Below are 23,160 nucleotides of genomic sequence, written 5' to 3' on the forward strand. Positions count from 1 at the left end.
GCACTGCTGGGTGCCAGGTTCCCCAGGGTGATCTGAGAGCCCTGCACCATGGGGAAAGCCACGCAGCTGAGACCCAGCTCAGGTGCGGGGTGAGTGCAGAATTATGGCAGTGCTGTAACTGGGCACGCAAGTCAAGCCTTTTAAAACCTGGGAGGAGCAAGAGGAATAAGTGCTGAGCAGCCTTGCCGAGGATGAGGCTGCCAGAGAGTGGAGGCTCGGGTTGGTTTTGACACAACATGGTCCCTACTGTTACTTGCAGAGTGAAAGCCCTGGGGATGGTTTCTGAAAAGTTACTGTTTGCACTTGCGTATAAAATCACTGCCACAACGACGAGTGTTTTCAGGTGGTGTTTGCAAACTCTGTGAGAACACCACTTCCAAAACCAAGTGGGGGAGAGCGAGCGAGCCAGGCACTGGGTACACAATTGCCCTCCTCTTCCCCAGCCGACTGAGAGATTTCTCAAAGCTGTCACAGAGAGCTGAGCGACTCAGGGCTGGGGAGCAGGACACACTTTGCATCTCAATGACCTCCAAATGACTTTCACTGCTTTACACTTTCATTTCCCAAGACACAGATTTAGAGGCAAGTTATTTGTTATTTCGTGTCAAGACAATGGAATGTCGCTCTGCCGCCAAATCCTGATTTCCTTTCCCAGATATCAATCACTTTGCACTTACCCTCTACCAGAAAAAAAAAAAAAAATCAACAAAACCAATTACTACTAATTGAAATCCACGTGAATAAATATTGGTGGAATTGCAGGGAGGGGCTTTTAAAGTCCAGGCTCCCATGTGCCTGTTCTGGAAGGGTAGATCAGCTGCCCCCGTGACACCCACTACCACCTGCAAGGGCTCCGCAGCCACGTCCGAGCAGGACCAAGAAAAAGTAAATATTAGCCAGGCAGCCCTTCAACGCTTTTCAGGAGATGTTATAGGAACGTAAATGGTTGCCACAGGCCAGAACAAAGTCCCACTGAGGGAGCGGTAGACCCGGTGGAAGAGCGTAAGAACAGGGCAAATGTGCAGCAACACTTCTCCTGTCCTCCTGGCTCTCGGCTTCTCACCTGCAATACTGCAGGCTGGAGCTTGAGATGGGTTTTCACAGGCTCCTGCCACATTTTATGGATGGAAGGGACTCATGTTATCGTCTAATCAGCCTTTTGCCTTATACAACCACAGAACATCACCCAGTGAGTCCTGTCTCAATAACGTGGCTTGCACCTGAGCTAAAATTTTCCTTTAGAAAGGGAAATACTAACTTGATTTAAAGATTTCAAAGGACAGTGAGACCATCAGAACTGAGGGCAGATTATCGTGCAGATTATATACCTTCACTATTAACGATATTGTATATTATTTCTAATCAGAATCTGTCAAGCTTCAGTTTCTATATATCAAAACTATAGTCTTATCTAGACTAGGACTTTCATTGATGATCCTCTGGATTTGGGTGGAAGAGGATGAATTGGGCCTCAGCAAGGACGGGAGTCTCTGAATCTTCAGACAGAATGCCAGGAAATGACTCATAAACTGAACTATTTTTGCAGAGATTACCTTTTCTCATGGCATTTTAAAAATTGAGTTCTGAGCATGTAGGAAATCACATGTTTTGCATCCAGACACGAGGAACATATTTTATGTGTTTGACTAGAACAACATTTTGAACTTTAAATGTAAAGTCCTGGCATGCATTCAGCAATGGAAACTCTAATTTCTTTCCCTTCCTTTAGGTGCTTGTAATTATAATTGCTATAGTTTTTTTTAAATGACCATACCCACTAGCACCAAAATGCACAGTACAGACAAATAATACAGATGCATAGCTACAAATTCCTTGTACCCTTGTATTGTACATGTGCCTCCAGCACTACCTACCACCATGCTTCATAAGTATACAAGCCTGCCCACCAAAAAGCACAATAATCTGCTGATAGAGTAACTTTTGTTCTTGTAAGAAAATTGTGAAAACCTATCATAACCTGCATCTGGCTACCACTACTGCTGATTCTGTAAAAGCTCCCTGACTCCTTGAGTTGGAAAGTAATTTAAACATGCATGTCCCTCACGATGCTGGTAAAAATTCTGGTCGTGACTAGCAAAGAAAGTGACTTTTTCATTTGAATTGCTTTTTTTTCTTGCATAACTGAAGAAACCCCAGCAATTTTCTCTGTGAAGAAGAGGCCTTGCACTACGCAGGTAACCACAGGTAAGTCCTTCTCAAAACTAGAGCTGAAGACTTGACTGCGGTCACACTCCCTATGGTTTTGGTGTCCTGCAAACTTTCCTGTGCTTAAGCAGAACTTTTGATCCCATGCAAATGCTGTAGAAGGAAAGGCATCCAGCACAAATTGATGATCTGGTGAAGGATATCATCAGCGCTCCACTGGAAATTAGCACTGTCCACTGCCTCCTCCTCACTGTGCCACCACTGACCTCTACAACCTTGCAGTACCTTCTGCTATTAAATATTAAATATTCACAATGAGATGGGTGATAAGGAAATGACAGAATTAGAAATACGGCTAAATCTTAAGTAAGAATACGTGATTTATTTTAAGAAGAAGCACTAAACTTTAAGACACTTTCTACCTTGCACACTTGAGGGAGCCTTTAAAAGCTATATTGGCATTTCTTAGAGATACTATGAATTTAGGTTTGGAGCTGCAGATCCACAAAATTGTATTTCTTCCTGGAAAAGTATGCCCAGAGAAGTACGTTGTTCTTAACTGAATGACGTTTTCAGTATTTATAGTAGCTCCCCGCTCCCCCCCCCCCCCAATATTTGCTTAACATTGCAATTAATGTTCTGCATTTTTCTTTACCAGCCAATGCCAAGCAATGCTAGAGCGGGCCTGTGTTGATCACGGACACTGTAAACAGAGCAAGTCACTCTGAGCCAGCAAAATCCAAACTCTGGAGCGCCGACATTTGATCAACTGTGGCATTATCATAATCTTCAACAATTGCATTGTTTATTTAGAAAATCTCCTTCAATCCCTTAACAAATTAGTCTGGAAGCCACCGGGAGGATTAACTTCAGAAATTCTCCCTCAGATCGCAGTTATGTCTGCTCAGATGTCATGAGCGACAGACATTTGCATAAGTCATACCCAGCCTTTATTACTAATTGCATTTGCAGTGATTTGACTTCTGCTGGGGTCTGTCTTTTCCAACCAAGTTACAAAATGCAGCACTCGGCAGGGGCAACCATGCCCCGGTGCGAGGGGTGCTCCCCGGCACAGGGTGTAATACTTAATACCTATCTAAGAATTTAATTGCCAACCACTTTTCCTGACCATTCCGATTAAGAAGTAAATGACACTGGATGGTGTCCTGGATACTTTCAGGGTAAAGTCTTTCACCCTGGGTCCAATGACTAAAAGTTATGCCTGACTGGTGGCAGCTACGTGGCTTTTCTCCAAGGAGCTGGCAATCCCTATTCAGCTACAGGCATGTGCCTGCCTCATAAATCACCCGCGGTGCTGGCAGCCTCCTTGGCAGGCTCGGCAGGGAGACCGAGAGCTGAGCAAACAAGGCTTTCGTGCTGGAACGGGAGCCTCCCGCCCCACAGGCAGCGTGGCGGCGGGGTGGCATGGGGAAGCCTGTGCTGAGCAGCTGCACGATGTTCCTGTTCGCCTGGCAGTCCTGGGGGGACAGGGCACCACGGACTCAGCACTTCTAATGAGAATTAGTCCCCTTTATAGGAGAGGAAGCAGTAACCAGTGTCGTCAGTGTCTTTTGACACAGCTGTCACAATCAGAGTTTCACTAAAATGTTGGTATCTCCCTTTTTTTCTTCCCAGAGGCAAAGGAGCGAGATCAATTATTGTCCCTGAATAAAGGATAATTATATTTCCATAACAGGTGAATGTGCCATCATCAGAGAGGGTCTGTGTTTTCAGAAGGAAACGAGATAACCTATCTGTCAGCTTCACAGGCACTCGGCGTGGGGGCATGTGTGCTGCAGCCAGCAGGGCTCGTACCCATCTCTGCAGCAGACCATTCAGAGGTTGCTGTATTTCAACCCACCCTTTTCAAAACAAACTGCTACATTAACCTCTCCAACAGAGCAGCACCACTCCCACCGCCTGCGACTGCCCGTGCCGCATGTGCTTATGGAAGGGGTTTGGATTAAAGGGCAGGTTCTGCCTGCCCATGGCAGGGGAATGCAAGTGGCCACCGAGCTTCCAGGTGCCCACAAGCACACCAGCATGCAGCCCTGTAGGTGTTGACTTTTAGGGTACGGCTGTGTCACCCCCCCAGTGACTGGTGGATGGATGAAATGTGGTCTCAGCCGGCTCTTGGGTGGGAGAACAGGGGTGGACTTGAGTTTTCAAAAGGGAAGCTTTGCGTACACATCCTTAAGTCCTTCAGAAGTGCTCTGCCTCTGGCCACTGCTAGGTAATTGCACGACACAGACTCCCGGAATCAAAACAGAGACTCTAGTAAAACAAAGGCAGTGATGAATGTTAGAGATTTGCTATAAAGATAATCCTAAAGATAATTTGCTAATGAGTTGCAAGCATAATGTGTGTAAGAGAATGAGAAAACGCAGGGGTTGTACAAGACTGAACCTAAGAGCTTATGTTCACCACATGATCAGCTGAAGGACAGGGTAAATTCGTGCCATCCTTGCTGCAATGTGCAGCACTGTCCCCTCCGCAGCTGCTGGTGGGCCCTGCGGCCGCTGCGTACTCCCCGTTCCCACCAGCTCTGCAGCTGCCCCGCGAGACTGCTGCTTCCTCGCCCACCTCTCCCTTGGGAGCTCAATGGGTTCATTGGGCTTTCTGTCACGTCTGTACGTTTACCCACCCTGTCCTTTTGCTAGACCAGAAGCTGCCATTGGACTGAAGATCTGGAAGGCACCTGTGCAAAAAAGCCTTCCAAGAAAAGAAACTGGCTTGATTTTTCGCTTCGTTTAGAAAATGGGGACTCCCCCTGCAAAAAAAACCCAACAAACCCCAAACCCAACAACCTTCCCTTTACATCTCCAACTTTGCCAGGCAAGTGTTGCAGTTTTTATCTCAAGGCCTTTGCTCCTGTCCATTATATAAAGTCTTTATGCTGAAGCTACTAAACACCAGGCCTGTTGTAAAGTGCTTCTTATTTCTTGCTTAGTGTTGCGGTTTAACCTCGGTGGGCAGCTAAACCCCACACAGCTGCTGGCTCACTGCCCCACAGTGGGATGGAGAAGAGAATCAGAAGGGTAAGAGTGAGAAAACTTGTGGGTTGAGATAAAGACAGTTTAATAGGTAAAGCGAAAGCCATGCACGCAATCAAAGCAAAGCAAGGAATTCCTTCACTACTTCCCATGGGCAGGCAGGTGTTCAGCCATCTCCAGGGAAGCAGGGCTCCATCACGTGTAACGGTTACTTGGGGAGACAAACGCCATCGCTCTGAATGTTGCCCCCTTCCTCCTTCTTCCCCAGCTTTTATTGCTGATCACAACCTCATATGGTGTGGGATATCTCTCTGGTCAGTTGGGGTCAGCTGTCCCAGCCGTGTCCCCTCCCAACTTCTTGTGCACCCCCAGCCTTCTCGCTGGTGGGGTGGGGTGCGAGGCAGAAAAGGCCTTGACTCTGTGTAAGCACTGCTCAGCATTAGCTAAAACATCCCTGTGTTACAAACACTGTTTTGGTCACAAATCCAAAATGTGCACCATACCAGCTACTATGAAGAAAATTAACTCTATCCCAGCAAAAACCAGTACACTTGGCCATGACAAAAATTGCACATTGAGATGGAGAGTGTGCATGGAGTGAGGGTGGGTGGTTTGGAACAGACCTGCAGATGGTTTTCATTTTATTTTAACAGTAAGAGCACTGACAAATATTATCTTCCAATAGGTATACTCTCAATTTATGCCTCTTCAGACATCTACATTCACAGAGCTCCCGTACGACATTCCTCTTTCTGACCAACATATTGCCTGACTAACTACAGGAACAGCAGCAAATGAAGCCCTGACCTCGCCTGGGGCTGCTTTTTTCTTCCTGTCTTTTCCGCCCTGACCCTGTCCCTCCTTCCACTTCATTCCCCAAGTCCCAGACAAGTGCAGATGGGATCTGTTCCTCTGTTGCAAGCTGCTTCATCCCAAGCCTACCTGAGCTGGCAGCAGTCCCAACTCCACGTCGCCCTCAAGACCCTCAGCTGCCCCCAGCTCCATCCAGAGCCCAGCAGCCAGGGAGGGCACACAAACTCTGCACAGCAGTGCTGGAAAGATGCCACTCAGACTGCACTGGGAGCAAATGGGGCTCCCTGAGGTCTCCCCAGATACAGAGCTGGTTGGTTTTGCCCAGAGGTACGCCACTTCCCGGCATGGATGGTCAGTCTGTGATCCACAGTATGGAGGATTTGTGGATGCAGACTCAAAATGGTAAGCTCTGCTGGCGCCATAGCACAGTTGTAGAAGCACGGTTAAACAACCCTTTGGGATCAGCTTCGGCCGAGGAACCCACAGGCAAAGGAGAAAGCCGCCCTCCCGCCCACTGCCTGCTGGCTGAGCAAGCACAAGGGGAGAGCCGCAGCATGCACCCAAGGTACGGAAAATCAATTACAGTGCAGGTCTTGGCACCGAAACAGAGGGTGTTTTGGTACCTGGAAATAGCTTTCAGCCAGTGGGTGAGGGATAGATCCTCCCCGGGAAGGAAAGGTACTGGCAAATTCTAGTGTGCAAGTGGGCTGAGAGCTAAATCTCTACAGCATTAGCTCAGACTTAGGCGATACTCAAGCTCCAGCTTGCCCCAGATGAAGGCCAGTTAACTCAAGAGAAACCATCACTTACCACAGGCAGGCGATTTTTGAAAGCATATTGAGTCTGATTTAGAGCAATGCACCTCCTGTGCTTTGAATTCACAACGCACTGAAGATCAGCCCTAAGTAGCTCTCATTTCTTTTAAGTTTATCTCTAACTGAAGAATTTGCCTGTTTTCTCTGGCGGCTGTCTTCAGGCTAAACACAGGTCTGGGCTCTGCTGGGTGGGAAGTGCACAGGGATGGAAAGGAGCAGGTAACTGCTAACTACAACCGCTGTGAAAGGGTGGGCTACTCCTAAGACAGTCAAGCATGTGAAACAACACCCACGGCACTCTTCGGTCTAAAGAAATGCAAGGAAGGAGTAAAAGAATGGCAGCTTACTATCGATTATCAAATATGAGAAGAAACCTTAGCTCAGTTATGGAAAAAGGGTAATGTTTGTCTTGAATATCTCATCCCAGGAGCCTGCAGGCTCAAGTGACCAGTACAGCTGAGATACCCCCCGAGGCACCCATCATTTTACACCTCCTGACCATGGAAGAGGATCCCACGCACACACACTGCCTGGCCTTACAGTCGTGACTTTTGTGAGTCATTTGGGGATTTGTTCATCCCACCCCCCAGAATTACTGTACTGCACACCAGGGATAGCATGTTTCTCTCTGCTCTTCTCAGGTATTCTGTCATTTAGGTAAAATTACCCTGTGCTCCCTTAAACAGATGTAGAAGGAGCTTCTGCCAACAGAACAGTAACGTCCTTAAGTGACTTTGATGTCATATATGTATAAGTAACATATAAGATACACAGTATATAAATATACTTGCATATGCCCTTTCTAATTAAAGGAACATGTCCATACAAAAAACATTTTTATCTTGTGCCAAATGATGAATTCCACCCTGAGGTAATGAATCAGGTAAAACATTAACATAAATTTGATGGTATAGCTCAAATTCTGAACAAAATTGTGTTTCTGTCAGAAGTTTGAGAGAGTGGCTTGAAGTTTTCACTTAATTAAAAACACCACCCACTACTGGGCTCATTAAAATCTCCTGTCCCAAGCACTGCCTACAATCATACATGATCCTGCAGGTGCAATGAATGCCGGATAGTTCATGTGATATTATCGATACTGAGCATCGTTACCATCAAGCATCCTGGTGGTTTTGCTCCTATTCCCAACAAATATCAGCACAGCTAAACCTACTGACTGTCACTCATGCTGGCAGGCTTAGGAGAGCCAAAGGATAAGGACCAAACTCTATCAGAGACTGACTGCACTCTCATCATGTGGAAAGGAAGCACATTACCAAGGCAAAGAGGGCAGCTCACATTGCCGCTGCCCCTTACGCCAGCTATCCTGTCAACAAGCAGCAGGTTGCTTCTGCTATTTTTCATCAGTTTTATTTGGCAGGCTGAAATCTTCCCCCTTCTCCCACCTTTCCTTCCAAAATAATAAAAAATTCCATTTCTTCTGAATTTCTTATCAATATATAAACCTCTTGAGAAAGCAGGTCACATGCAGGTCACCTTTAATTTAATACCTCTCATTGATTTTAATGGCTGCGAGATCAGGATCCCAGAAGGTAATGTGTTTGAGCTAACAGAGTCAGCGAGTAGCTTTCCTCCGTGCCTTCCCCCCGCTGTCAGCAAACATCTATAACAGCAAGTAACACTGCTAACAGGTAAACTGACACCTTGCTACTGTATAGCTGACAAGACTTTTAATATACAACTGAAACAAGAGAATGGTTATAAAACACTCCTAGTTCACTTCTCTCTTATAGCTACTAATTCCTTCCCCTTGGTGTTTTGTCTTCCAGAAGTTCAATACAGAGCCAACACTTCCTTAGTACAACATCCATGTGCTTCCCTTAGGCACATCCACTGAAAGCAAGTGTGTCAACTGTTACCAGGGGGGAAGCATCCAATTCCATCACTACACGGTAAATGAAATGACATTGCTTCCCTTCCTCCTCTGATACAACCTCTTTCATTACTGCAGTGTTTTACAGTGCCTGTACATACTAGGATTTGTAAGAAAGCATCAAATACTTGAGCTGATAGAGAACTGGTTTGATGCTTCTCTGCAAACACAGTGGCGCAAAGCTGGCTCTGGACTCACCTCTTGCCAATGATGTTCCAGTGTTTGTCCCTAAGTGGCAGGGGACCCTCATGATAAGGAGTTAATTATAAAACAACATTTTTCAACAGCACTAAAGATAAATATTACCAATCACATCGCTTCTGAGCTGAGTACAGAAAATAATTTACTGGAGTCACTTCCTCACTTACTTATTTCATTATCGTTATTACCAAACTGACTTTGCGCAGGGTGGCAGCATCAGCAGGATGCCGCAGAACTGCGTGCTGCGGTAAGGAAATAGCTGCTGCAGAGGTTTCCCACCAGAGTCACCCCCCACATCCAAGTCACCCACTCCTGGAGTCCAAATTCCAGTGACGCTCAGCCAAGTATCATCCACAGAGCTGCAGGTGCCAAAAACCACTCAACCTTTGCTCGTATCTGGCCATGACCAACTCAGATTGCAGGAACAGCTTTCAGAGCTGTGAAAACTCATCTATGAAAATTTGCTTTGGACTGAAGTGATTTAGATTATATATCAAAGCCGTTAGTCATTCTCCTCAAAAACTAAAAATGAAAAACTAACCTCAGCTGTGATGAAATCTAATAATCCTTATGTGAATTACAGCATTATCTGAAAGCTCCAAAGACCAATCCCCTTTTTTTTTCTTGCTAGATACTGTACAAATGCAGAAAGAAGGAAATAACTTGAACAGTTTCTAGCTTAGTTTTTAAAAAGATACTTTAAAGAAGCTTAACAAAAAAAGGAACTGGGAAAGAAGGATGAAGCTAAGAGTGCCTGACCCCAAACGCTGGCTGTGAGCACAACAGGAAATTTCTGAATTGCTGTTTATTTGAACCTGCACCACGACATGGCTCACATTTCCAAGGCAGGGGGAAAGGGTCCAGCTCGAAGAAGCCCGTCACTGCCCGAGGGCACAGAGGTGGGTAGGAAGAGGACAGGCACAGCTGTAATGACCCCAGTAGCAGGATGAGCAGCCTGGCAGCACTCAGATGTAGAAGTGTGAATAATAAAAATAGTTTGAAATGCCTGTATGGGTTTCACTTTGCAAAAAAAGCACAGAGGCGACACAGGAAGGGACTGCTGAATGGATAGGCAAAAGTGATCCTATCCATTAAATAAAGAAAACCTGCTGAGAGAGCAAAAGGCAGAGGGAGGGAGATGAAACTCAACACGAGTGAGGGATAAGAAAGAGCAGGTATAAACACCTCTTTAAGGGTTTTTTAATGTGGGACACGGACAAATGAATAAAATGGATCTCTATGGGTATCTGGGACGACGGGTTACGCGTTTCCCATGGAGAGCATTGGGAAGAGATGTCCGAAAAGGAGCAAAGACCAGAAGCTCCCTGGGCAAGGAGCGGAACAGAAGGGGCAAGGAGCCCTGTGGGGACGCTGGCAGAGGCAGCCCCTGTACCCCGCAGCCAGGGACAGGGTGCTGCTGCAAAACGCCCGAGCGAGCCGGAGGGCAGAGGGAGGGAGGGGAGTCCAGAAGGGGCTGGAGGTGGGGGTCAAACATGAGCTGGAGGCAGGGAGGAGGCAGTCGGCTCAGGGGAGCTGTGCCTGCTCAGGGAGGCTGCGTGGCATCTGAGCGGAGAAAAGGGGCTGAAGTAGTGACGGGATGAGGACCTGACACTGTGCGGAAGGATTGTGGAAAGAGCGGAAGGATGCAATACCTGCAAAATAACATGAGTGCATAATTTAAGCAAACTCTTGAGTTTTGGGTCCTCTGTTATTCAAACACGTCTTAGCTGAGTCAAGTTTAGACACAGCATCCCATTTATCTTGGCACAATCCAAATCCCTGAATTATCTCTGTCTTTTCAACCTCCTCACAGGGATTTTTCTTCCAGCTTTGTTAAAACATGAAGTAGCCAAGGAACTGCTTTACAAACAAATACCAGCCGAGGCGAAGGCTTAACCCTGCTGCAGGGCGCGGTGGGCAGCCCGGCGAGCAGACCTGCAGAGCTGCCTCCGGCTGCCGCTGTCCCGCAGCACCTGCTCCTTCTTTCACTACTGGAGAGCTGGCGCAACATGCGCAATTCTCAGACATGCTGGAAAGTCCTGAGAGCACACTGAATACATATAGGTTAGCATATCCTAGTTGTGCCATTTACTCAATATTGTGAGCTCCCCTCTGCCAGCCCAAATTTAACCATTCTGGAATAAATACTGCTAAGGGGAAGGTGATGACCTCGGTCTCTAACATGGACAGCAAAGGGCAACGCGCTGCTCTCCACACAGTGACCTTGCTTTTCATCATTTTTACGTCATGTGAGTGCAAAGGTAATGATGTCAGTGGTGTTTCCTGGCACGGCCCCTCTGCTCTCCCTCTCTCCTGTGAGTTTCCTCCCGTGCAGTGGGGACTGGCTCGTTCCCCTTCGAAAAACTGGGGCAGAAGAAGAAAACGATGACAGGGAGCATGTGTTAACGATAGGAAAACACCACCTGCTAACATGGCTCACCTAACAGTCTGCTTGAACAGCAGTAAGCCCTGAAAATGAGGCAGGGGTTTATTTTTAACATCCGTGTCAGATCTCTTTGCCTTTTAAAGAGTGTCCTGGGGCTGCCCGGGCCCCTTATCTGCTCAGCAGCACTTCAGTGAGCTGCTGCAGCGGCTGTCCCCATGGCTGTGCCCTCCCCTCCTCATTTACTGAAGCGCTTGAAAGCTGGAGTGTCCCTCCGCTGCCTCAGCAAGTGCCGTTTACTCTGCTAAAGTGATTCACTAAGAAATATGCAGACTACGGAAACATGGCATGTTGCAGTTTGTAAGGAAGAGCCTTGCAGTGTCCACAGATGCACGCATGGCAGCAGACCAAGTTTCACTTTTATTTCTCTGTGCTCCGGATAGTATAGAGTATATCGAGAACAAAACTTATAAAGTAAGTTTTAAAAATTTATTTTTTAATATAGAATAAGTAATAAAAAAGGTTTTTATTTCCTCAATAAAATATCCTTAGGCTAGGAGACCCTATCTAGGAGTCCAAAGAAAATTTTAATCCTCCCATTCAAACTGCCACACAAACTGTGATGAAAGGATGCAGAGCTGGGAAATAAAGACCTTGCTGATCATATTAATCCTTCATCTTCCATTCAGCTTCCTACACCAGTATCCTGTTTCCTTTTTAACAGCCAACAATGCTCCTCTATTTCCTCACGCGATCCCCCATAATGCTATCATGTCAGACTTAAAAGCAACGCTTCTCAGTAACTAAATGAATTCTCTAATTTTTGTTATAGATTATAGAAGAGCTCTGACATCTATCTGTAAACAGTGACACCGTACACCCTAAGAGCCCACTTTTTGGCTCATCACGGAACGGCTGGTTTGCACAAAGCCCCCGCCTTTGGTTCAGTCAAAGTGAACCTGCTCCTGACAGCTACCAAGGGCGCCGCTGTGGGACAGGGACCCCGGAGCCCACCTCTGAGTGCCATGAACTGCGCGCAATGACGCTTTTTGCATTTCTCATGCGTATCTTTTTATACAGGAGACAAAAAAATGATTTAGTAAGATAGTCCTCAATTACTGAAAAGTGTCAACCATTTAATAACCGAATTTTCCAAACCAGAGACGCTTGCACTAGCTAAACTAGTTGTTTTACACAAAAGACAGTCATAGGGAAGAATTTGCTTTGCTTCAGAAAATTCTGCACTAGTGGTTTGTAGTTACTACATTTAAGGCTTCTGCAGTGCACAATTCTTTAAAAAGATCCAAATCAGTGAATCAGTTGTTTTAGATATACTGACACTTGTAAGGGTTTAAAGAACTGAAAACTAAAATAGTTCCAACTACCTGAAGGTTTCCCTGGTAGTACTTCTGAAAAGGACGTACTAGGTCTGATTTTGCCTTCCTGAGACAAAACTCAAAAGCCCTCAGAGGAAATTTTTGTACCAGGCAAGGTGAGCCAGACCAGCACCATTTGTGCAGAGTTGTAGCAATGTGCCTGGTTAAATAAATAAAATTCAGGTCACCTGCACACATCAGGTCAGAGCTAAGTGAACCACACCTCTATTACTTTACAAATAACAGGCTTATCACCAACACAATTAGTCTTACCTTATTGTAGTACTGCACCTGGACCGAGTGCCACTGCCCATCGCTGACCCCTCCGGGAACGAACGGTGCCACTGTAGTGGTTGTCTCCCCTGCAACGGCAGGCAGAAGGGAAAAAATTGGTCAACATCACTGCAAACTCTGCTCTGCACCAAACCAAAACACGGAAAGACCCTCATCGGGCACAGGATGCAGCCGTCTTACTTCATTATGGAGGAATTTGGGGTTTTGTCCTGTGAGAGAGTAAATATCCCCAGTTTCATGGAATTATTTTGGTGCACAAATATAAAAATAGCTTCTGCCACATTTGGGCGAATTACGTTATTTTTTATTATGCTTCTGCAGAGCGCGGTAGCAGATGCATTGGGTGGATACAACTATTGCTGAAGTGGTCAAATGAGGAAAAAATTTACATTAATTTTTCTGCATTTCTGCCAAAAGCAGCACTTAGAGATTTTTTTTAATATGATGAGTATCATGCTGGGGTATTTTATCAGGGAAGGGAAGCCCACTCCTCATCAGAGCTGAGAAAGTGAAATCCAAAAGTACTCTAGTATAAAACCCATGGATGGTAACCTTGGTCCCAGCAAAATTTTACCAGTGATTAATGAAATTATTGGCAGCCTTTCAGTATATAAATTTGAAAGCAAGTCCTTGCCATTGCAACTGGAAAGCTGAAGCTTTTAAGTCAGGTCTGAGTCAGCAGAACCAGCTCAGTAACCAGGCATATCTGTTCTGAGGTAGCAGCAAAATAAACATTCGTGTTGAAAGTACATAAAAGTCCTAGCATGGAGAAAGGATTGCTAGGTTTCGACTTTTTTTTTTCTCTTTCTTTGTTTTTTTTTAACAGTTGGAAAACTCTGCATAATAAACCACAGGAAAAATAACTCCCTCCCATAAGTTCACAGTACTGTTGAGCTTAAAATGTACTTTCTATTTGCAACAAATACTTTACCCTGTGTGGAGTATTATTCCTGTGTCCCCTACTCTCCTTTAACTCCCATCCGATATACTTCTGTTATTTAAACAATACAGATTTCAGCTTAGCATGTTTGACATCTTGCTGTGATGTTTTTTATCATTTAGTGATAAAAAATCTGTGGTAAAAATTGGGCTTCTTATACAGCTAGCAAGCTTCTGCAAAAGGAAGATCACCTGTCTCCAATCCTTTTGCTTTGCTTTCTGTGAAAAAGTTGTTGCGACAGGTAAAACAGTCAGATCAGATGTCCAATACTTGTACTGTTCGTAAAAAGCCACTTAAAACTATAAAACATAAACCATTCTCCTTCCAAAGAAAATACCATTTGCAATATACAGGACCAGACCTGCTCTCAGGTGCAGTAGTGCAAATCTAAATTTAGTTTCATGTATTTTAAAGGAGTTCCTTCACATTTAAATGCATATAAGTGCAAGTAGAATTTTTTTTTCTCATTCATCCTCAGGGTGCCTTCCGAGCAATTTGATTCAAGTTTAGACAGGCGGAGCAGAGCTACAGAAGAAAGCACATCTCTCCAACTGCAGCATGTTATTTCATTACAATAACCCATTCAAAAGCCTGCCTTAAAATCTAATTTGGACAACTTTGAGGTAATAAAGGGGAAATGAAACCAGATATCTTCAACTCAAAGGGCCTAGATATGCACTTAAGCATCGCTGGTAAATCGATGGGGTCACATAGGATTTACCATGTGGTCTGAGGGCAGCAACCATCACTGGCGATGAGTGTGCAACACCGCTGTGTGTTGCGCCTCTGCTTCTGCTGCTTTACTACTTGCAATGTCTCACTCTTCACAAAAATAAAGGAAGAGCTGACTAGAGCCTGCATGTCTATCCTGAATATGGAGAATGGGAAATAACAGGATTATTTCCTGAGTTACGTGCCCAGTACAAAGGTACAAACATCTCACTTGACCTACACGTAACCCCACTTGACCTACATGACAACAGCCCTTTCCAGATACTTGTTTCTGTCCCAATGGAAAACATCCCCTAAACCTGTGATAACTAGAGGTTGTCTGCCCTGCTGAGATTTAGTAAAGCCACCAAAGCCTTCCCACCGAACCCACAGACCTGCTCCTGGGCTGAAGCAGGAATGCAAGTGGTCCATCAAGAGGTCCACCAAAAGCCTCAGCAAGCCTGCTGAAATCCAGTGTGTGATTCCTGGTGGCTTCAACGTGCTTCAACCACGCTGTACAGCTGCGTGCTAACAGCTTCACCTGCTACCCCTGTCATGGAAATTAGCACAGCTGGGCATGAGTTTTTGGATGAAACTTTACTTAACTCAGGAGACACTCCTCTGCTAAGGCTGGAATGGTCAGGGTTTGTTCTGATCACACTTTTGTCAGGAAGAACTTTGGCACTGCCAGGAGGAAATCTCTCCTCTGGAAGAAGGCCACGGTGGCAGGGATACATGCCACCCTGAGCTTCACTTGCCTTCCGCTCTCTCTGCTCCCACGAGCACCAAAAGAAACCGGCTTTGTCCTAGCGCAGAAAGCAAGCAAACGCCAAAGCCTCTGTTTCTTGTTTCCTAGCCCACCATAGCAATGAGTGGGCAGCTTAGTTCTCCTAAGTTCCTTGTGGGTTACAGCTTCTTCCAAGGGGACATGCTTCTACTGTGCAGCAGTGGAATCCAGTGACAGCATTGCTCCTCACCAGTCCCTAACAAACGGCAGGTAGTTTTCACCTGTCTGCTAGCTTTTCCTTTGGCTTGCATGCATTTTTTAGATAACATTTACGCACCTAGTTTCACTGATGCTGTAGTGTAAAACCGCATAAACACATGACGTTTATCACAGCATGATAAAATGAAGTCTCGTTTAAGCAAACATTGGCTTGGAGGCCAACTTTCAGGCTAGTGACAATCTTTTACAGTAGTCATAAACTCTGGCTATTATAACTGATATGTTGACAAGCTCCTGCCTATGACACCGAGTGTTACCACCACAAACCGCTACAATCTGGAGTACTTTGCAACGCCCAGCGTCAGTTGTTCACTGTACAATGTCAGCAGGTTACCCAATTAACGAGGCAGCAAATAGCTGTATAAAATCATTGAAGTGCGTTTCCAAACGAGTTGAGAAGATCTCCTGACTGTAAGCAGAAACACTCGACTTGAGCAACACCTCACCTGCAGAGAATGTGAGCTGGATCTGCTCCTCGATGATCTCCAAGGCAATGAAGTCGTGCTTCTCGTTAAAACGCCCGTTGTAGAGGAGGAGAGCATTCCTCTCCCTGGTTGCAAACCTAGAACACAGAGAGAAGCGGTTGTTCATGCTTAATGGCTTACGAATTAAGGGCTGATGGTCAAGTTGCCCAGAAGAAAGATGGCATTATATTTAGCAGAAAAGCAAGCCTTTGAATCTTTCTTCAGACAGAAAATTATAAAATTGAGGAGTCAGCCGCAGGACAAATCTGTTCTTTCCCAATCAACAGAGGCAAGTAAGATGGAAATTACAGAAATCTGCTCTGCAGAGATCTGCTGCGGATGCTGACCCTCACAAAGGGTAAAATTAGGCAGACACATGATGCAGCACGAGTATCTGACACTCGCCAAACAGTAGCACTTACTACACTTTGCAAACAGTCCGAAAGCTAGAAAGCATTTTCACATCAAAGGGGGAATACTTGCTGCCTGCTTGCTGTCTAAATGCTACAGGGTACAAGGAGAGTCATCAACTGATGAAAAAGACCTGATGGGGAGGCAAGGGGGAAAGAAAGATAAGAGTTACTTTAATAATGCCGTGTAGACAATCAGGGTTCATCAATCAACAGGTCAGTCAATTGGAGGAAGGAAAATAAACACTTAAATGATTCCACTAAATCAGTGCCAATGGGTGTTTTTTGGTTTTATTTTTCTTGTGCTTCTAGTATGGGATGTATCACACCTTTCCTGCAGAAAAAGAGGCAACCCCGCTTTTAAAAAAGCCGGTGTTTTTTTGTCAGCACAGAACTTTTTTTTGCAAATTTCTGCGTGTTGTGTGTATTTTATAATTTTTAATTGAATCCTGTTATCTTTGGGGATTTACACACAGCTTTCATCTACTTAGAAATGCAAAAAATTTATTACACCTTACATAAAAATTTTTACAAAGATTAATATTATATAAAGAGAGAAAGAGAGAGAGAAAGAAACCATGGGAATTTCTTGTGTTTCCAAATGGCATTGTAGTTCGATTTGAATCTTGAAATTCAGGAAATATGCCTGATTTAAATTAACCCACTTTTCCTACAAATGAATCAAAAGCTGAACACAACTAGTGAATACTGCCTTCCACGGACAGAAGAAATGATTCTTGTGCCTGTCATTTCACATCTACTAGCAAGACTCTCATGCAATGAACGCAACAAAATCTGCATTCAGAGAATGTGAAAGAAGCAGTATTTTAGAACATCAAGGTCTGGTATTTGAAATAAAAAATTTCAAAACCAAAGAATATTATTTAACAAAAATTGTTTGTCAGACATATGTATGTTGTGGATCACAGCGAGTAGAGACCTTTCAGAACCAGGAGCCTGAATTCGAGCTACATGGAAATGGCAGGTTTTATTCCATACATTTTTTAACATTTTTGAAGGAGAATGAAATGTTCTGGATCAAAAAAAAAAAAGAAGTAAAAATTTTGACATTTCCAATAAAATAGAAACTCCAAAGAATATCCATTATAGTCCATCAAAATATTATACTATTGATTTGATTACTTTTAATCAGTTCTAAAATATATCTTTATTTCTAAATTTGTTTAACATAATATAAAATAATATTATAGAAGTAAAAGGCAAACTAAATGAATTAAGGCAATACCATTGAAATATTTCAATATTATCAAAACACCGATCTGGTTTTCACTTTTCACTATCAAACATTTCATCCAAAGGAATACAGTTCCTCTAAAGCATTTCCCAAGACTGCATTTTTCAGTCCATAACTGCTTCTTCAAAACTCTTTTGATCGGATCTATCTATCCAGAACATACATGAGCAAAAGCAATGAGAATAATATGAGTGACACCGCTTTAGTGGGCAGAAGGACTTAGTTTGATCAGCAACAACAGGAACCTTAGTTCTGTTTGAATATATTTTTCTGTTATGGTTACAATTCTCTACCATCATTTTAATTATTAAACTATTAAATTATTAAGCTATTTTTTATATTTCTTTACTCAGTGTGTGCCCAGTTCCATTCCTTGCCACTAGTCAAAAGCATCTTTTGTATCATACTAATAGTTAAAGCACTACTGCTTTGAAGTTGTCTGGTTATCACCAGCAGGGGAAAAAAAATCTATTTTTTAATAGAAGGGATATTTTTAATCTCAGGACATAGGAAACAAAAGACACTTTCTCAGAGAATTTTGAATAAATAGTGAGAAAAACCCCTCCACTGACAGTGTCTCTTGGAGTGAAGGAGTAGCAAGTGTTGCAAGGAAGCAAGGAAGATGCATAATGTTGGGAGCAGAAAGACATGCCTGGTCAGTACCCGGAATACTTTTTTTTAAAAAAATCACATTTTTGTTATGAGGCTGAACAATGCAAACATCCTGCTCTTTGCCAGGAGTGGGTCATGAGTCACTTGACGCAGAGGGAAGCTAGACACCCTGGGATTTTATGAGTGCTCCCAAATCACAAAATATGTAATGGCAAATCACTGTCTAGTCAAACTGCTAATTCTTGCTTATCTTCACATAATGTTTTCCACCTGCACTGAAGGACAATAAAAGACAAAGAAATAACAAGTGTAAATAAAAGTGAACTTCAGGTATGAAAAGTTAAATGTGTCGTTATCCCAGACAGCCTGGGATGAACCCCATGATGGTCTAGAATTTTTATAATCACACTGAGTGGACTGAAGAGTGTTTAGCTCATGACTAAATATGCCATCTTGGTTTTAAAGACAGTGGAGAAACCCTGCTGTAAGCACTACCTTGCTACAGTAGTTTACCATTTCTCAATAACCCCTACACAGAGCATTTGAGTCACTTTAACTTGAGCACCCTACACGTCAAAGATCTCTTCCTGAAAGCCTGAAAAATGACACCGCGTGGCTGCAGGGACAAGCCAAGGGTAGTGCAGGGAATTTATGCTGGCAGCCAGCCCAGGCTGCTCCCTTGTTTGCACTCACTGTAGGTCTGACAAGTCCAACAGAGCCTTTTGCTCCTCAGCTTTCCATGTACTTAGATCTGATGCTCTAAAATGATCTTCACAGACACAACTCTTCCTTGCCTCGACTTGCATGGAAACCATGCCTGCGCTTTCTGATTTAACCAAAATGTCCAGATTCCATAAAATTTCAGACCTTAGGATTAAGGCAGATGAAGGATAAAACACACAGAAGCTGCCTGGCTCCTGACAGATGTAAAACACCAGGTAACTGCTGGGTGCTGGATGGGACGTGTGCCTGGTGGTGTCCCCCCCGAGCACTTTCTCTGGACAGATGCACAAACACGTCTGTCATTGTGGCTGTTGTACCTATCAACAAATCCACGGCCTTGCCCTTTGGGTTCGGGGCTAACACATTTTGTGCTATTTACTCACAGTCAACTGTGAGGGAGAACCAAAGGTTCATCCTGACCAGCAAAACCATGGGAAAGCTGCAAACCCACACCTTCTCAGAGAAGAGGTGTGTGTGCACCTGGAGCTCTGGCTCCATGGCAGGCAAGCCCCGTGTCTGACCCAAGAAAGTCTTCTCCAGAAGAGGGTTTTTTCCCCCGGGATATGTGAGTTGAGGGAGGAGAGCCCTGGTCCACGCAGTGTGGCTGCCGTCATTGCTCCCCTCACCTCCCTGTGTGCCCCCACGGGAAAAGTGACAGCCAGCCCAGAAGACTGTCCAACATGGGGACATCAGGGCAGATGGGATGGGGATGAGGCTGGTTGTGCCTGGCAGCTGGGATGGGACCAGAAGCAGAAGCTGGGTGTGAAGGCCAAGAGGAGCGAGGCGAGGAGCTGGGACATTTGGATTTGGGGTTGTCCCAAGCCCAAGGCTGGGACCCAGCAGACAGCAAGGACCTGAGGAGGACCAGCCTGTGCTCAGCCATGGCCCGAGGAGACCAGGTCCTCTCACAAGGCCGGGAAAGAGGAGAGGGGAAGAGCGCTCCCAAGCAAGCAGCATGAACTAGCAGCCTGCGCCTGAAAGTCATGAGGCCACAGGCACAACTAGAAAAACACCTGATGCGCTCGCAAGGCGGCAAACCCGCCACCCAGCCTCGCACCTCTGCGGCTGAGGGCTGCTGAGAGGTGGCCAGAGAGGCCCTGGTGCCACCTCGCTCCACACCATCGCCCCGCGTTGCAGCAGAGGAAGGTCGGCAGCGAGCACCTCAGCAGCATCCTCAGCAGGGCAGAAACCAAGTGCTTTCAAAGAACACGACTGCACCCCACTAGCAGGAGTCACTGTCAGAAATACCCAGAGTGACCTCTATACGTAGATAATTTGGTTGGTGACAATATTTAACAAACACCCCTCAAGCTCAAGTGGAGAAGCCACCAGCCACAGAGCCCTTCCCCACCGGGACTTACATGAGGGAGACGGTGAAGTGGAAGCGCTGCCGCAGCCCCTTGAAGGTGATGAAGGACTGTGGTGGGAAGCTCCTGGTGGTCATCTCGCAGTATGGCCGCTCGTATTCGCCCGGGGGACACTCGCACTTGAAGCCGCCGATGAGCAGGTTCACGCAGGTTCCTCCATTCTTACACACCCCCGGAGCACAGCGGCCGGAGCGAGCGTTCACCTCGCAGTACTCTCCTGCAAGGGGAGAAGCAGACGTCAGGGAAGGCGACACCTCGCCGCAGCAGCAAGCTGTGACACTCAGCTACCCAAGTGTTTCTGATACAGGTTAAGCTGCTTCCAAACTTCTGCACCTGACCCCCTCTGCCATCGAGGTACGGGCCTGTAATTGCAGGGGGGTAAGGATGCTGCATTGTCTTTCAAGTCTGAATTTTCAGGGGGGTGCGTGATATGATTTGCTGAGCAATCCTCTTGCAAATATCCAACAATGTTGGCTCCAGTTTTCAGATTCAGACCCGGTGATAAATATAAAGCTGGTGACAGAGAGATCTATATGGGAGGATGTAACACCACCAGTTAAAAACTTGCACGCTCCCTGTCAACCAAAATATGCGTAAATTGTTCCGACGTTTCACTATGGGTTGGAAATTGTGTAAACAGATAAGTGTTTGCACTTCGCCTCGAGTGGAATTTCACTTTGCTGCCCATGGAGGCGGCAGGGCACGGCTGAGCTCACAACAACGCTTGCAGAATGTTTGCAGAAAGAAGAAGCAGAATGCCGATGACATACGTATTGCTTCCACGTTTTCCCATGTATCCTGCAGGTGACAGTCATTTTCTGAACCTTTCAGAGAGGTGCGCAGTAACTCTCCGCAGGAGTTACGGATTCTGCATACCGCTTGCTGAAGCTGTTTTCCCCCCAAATGCTTCAACTTTATTCTATTCAAAAGTCTGTATCAAGATGTGTTAAATGCAAGGACTAAAGGATCAGGTGTCTTGCTTTGTATGTACGCTGTAATTTTTCCTGCGTTTGCCTAAAATCTGAGAGTGAATCACAATTTAAAAAAATAATTCGTGATAACAATAATTTGTGCTCATAATGTAGAGAGGATATCCACTTAAAAAATCTGCGGTTGAGACAAAAGCAGCTGCTGAATTAATCATTGTACAGAAAGCTAAACCCTCTATGTGAGTTAATTAGTTAACATTTATGTTTTGGCATGTGTCTTCCTGAGATATAAAGTGTGTTCAGATCCTGCATGTAAAATTGTTCAGAGAAACTGAAGATGGCATATATAGTTGAATTTTATCCAGTAACAATGTCTGAGAAACAAATGTAGAGCAAAACGACACAACAGAGCCAGATGAAGGAACGAATACCTTTGCAACAGTTCGATATTTGCATGATTACTTGCTACCAGATTATACAATTACATTAATTCAAGCACAGTGAAAACTGTGCAAATGCGTTCCTGGAGGAAAGTAAAAGCAGCAGGAGCTGTGGGCAGTGACTCACAAACAAAGGCAAATTAAAATGGAAAGTTTTGCTCCAGTCGCTGCTCCCGCGGCCCTGCTCCCAGAGGTTCCCACGCCAAAGCCTCCTGTGCTGGGCGGCAGGCTGCAGCCAGCAGCATTGCCCCATCCAGACCTGCATCTGCACCTCTCTTCTATGCCAGGCTGTAAACTGCAATGGTTTGCAGCTGGTTTAGCCGCTGCCCCAGGGGCAGCGATCTCTGAGACAAGGTGAGGTGGGCAGCCCAGCCGCTTTGGCTCTCCAGCTTTGCTGCCTTTCTCCTCTCGCATCAATATCACGTGCCTTTCAGGCAGGTACGATGTACGCTGGCAGAATGCAGGAGCAAACACAGGAGTGCTGTGATCACGCAGTCAGCTAAATGCACGCCCCAACCAGGTGGGCTCAGCTCCAGAGGACAGACCTCCGGTCCCGCTCCATGCTCCCCACGACAAGCAGAGCCGTTGTACAACTGCCCCAACGAGCACATTTGTGGGTATCTCCTGGTGAGCAATATACTGGGGTGTTTCAGTATATGTAAAAAGGATGTAATGCAAAGCACAGGCGAGTTGAACACATCTCTCTATAATAATAATTCTCACATTCTCACAGTTAACAAATTATGAAATGAATCTTTCCCATCATCCTACAGGGAGTGCAAGCCAAAACCTCTGAAGTAATAAATCATATAGCTGAGAATTCAACTCCAAGCCTATGCTTAGAGCTTTTCTGATTCAGCACCAATGTTCCTATATTCTCACTTCAACATACTAAAATGAAATGCTGTGAAAACCACTTGATAAATATCTTCCTGTTTCCATTTATTAACTGTGAGGAAGGGAAGTATCAGACAAGATTATGTGAATACACCCTCCTTGATACTTTGAAATGCTCTACAATGTGTTTCTTTTGGGAGAAATTGGATCCAAGACAGAAAATTCTCTCAGTGTATTGGATATGCCAAACAAAGCACACACACACATCAGATGCTCTAAGAGGACACTACAGAAAGCAATTCTTGATGATCCGCTGCATAAGCACAGCCAATCCCCCTTAACACACACACACATCTTGTGTACCAAAACTCTCAAAAAGCTGGAAAACCACAATTCCTATAGAACGACTAAACACAGGTTTGTTGCTTTAAAAAAAGTAGTAGAATATTTTGTGAAATAACTCTCCAACTCAGAGGGGAATGTAATCTTCAGGGCTTTCTGAAAACAGAATGATATATTTGGCAAAAGCAA

At 45.1% G+C, this 23,160-nt stretch overlaps 1 protein-coding gene across 1 annotated transcript in view; it reads right to left on the reverse strand.

Moving 5' to 3' along the window:
* Positions 1-23,160, reverse strand: part of CELSR1 (cadherin EGF LAG seven-pass G-type receptor 1) — a 175,462-nt gene that overhangs the window by 60,524 nt on the left and 91,778 nt on the right. Inside the window, exons 3-5 of the mRNA XM_087764364.1 lie at positions 20,418-20,640; positions 16,039-16,154; positions 12,915-13,003 (exon numbers count right to left, since the gene is read on the reverse strand). Of these exons, the coding sequence (XP_087620490.1) occupies positions 12,915-13,003; positions 16,039-16,154; positions 20,418-20,640 (428 nt within the window). The remainder of the gene's footprint in view (positions 1-12,914; positions 13,004-16,038; positions 16,155-20,417; positions 20,641-23,160) is intronic.

This window comes from Nipponia nippon, unplaced genomic scaffold (assembly GCF_047370975.1).
Source record: "Nipponia nippon isolate SJK-2023a ecotype South Korea unplaced genomic scaffold, ASM4737097v1 scaffold_3, whole genome shotgun sequence".
In the NCBI taxonomy this organism is placed as follows: Eukaryota; Metazoa; Chordata; class Aves; order Pelecaniformes; family Threskiornithidae; genus Nipponia; species Nipponia nippon.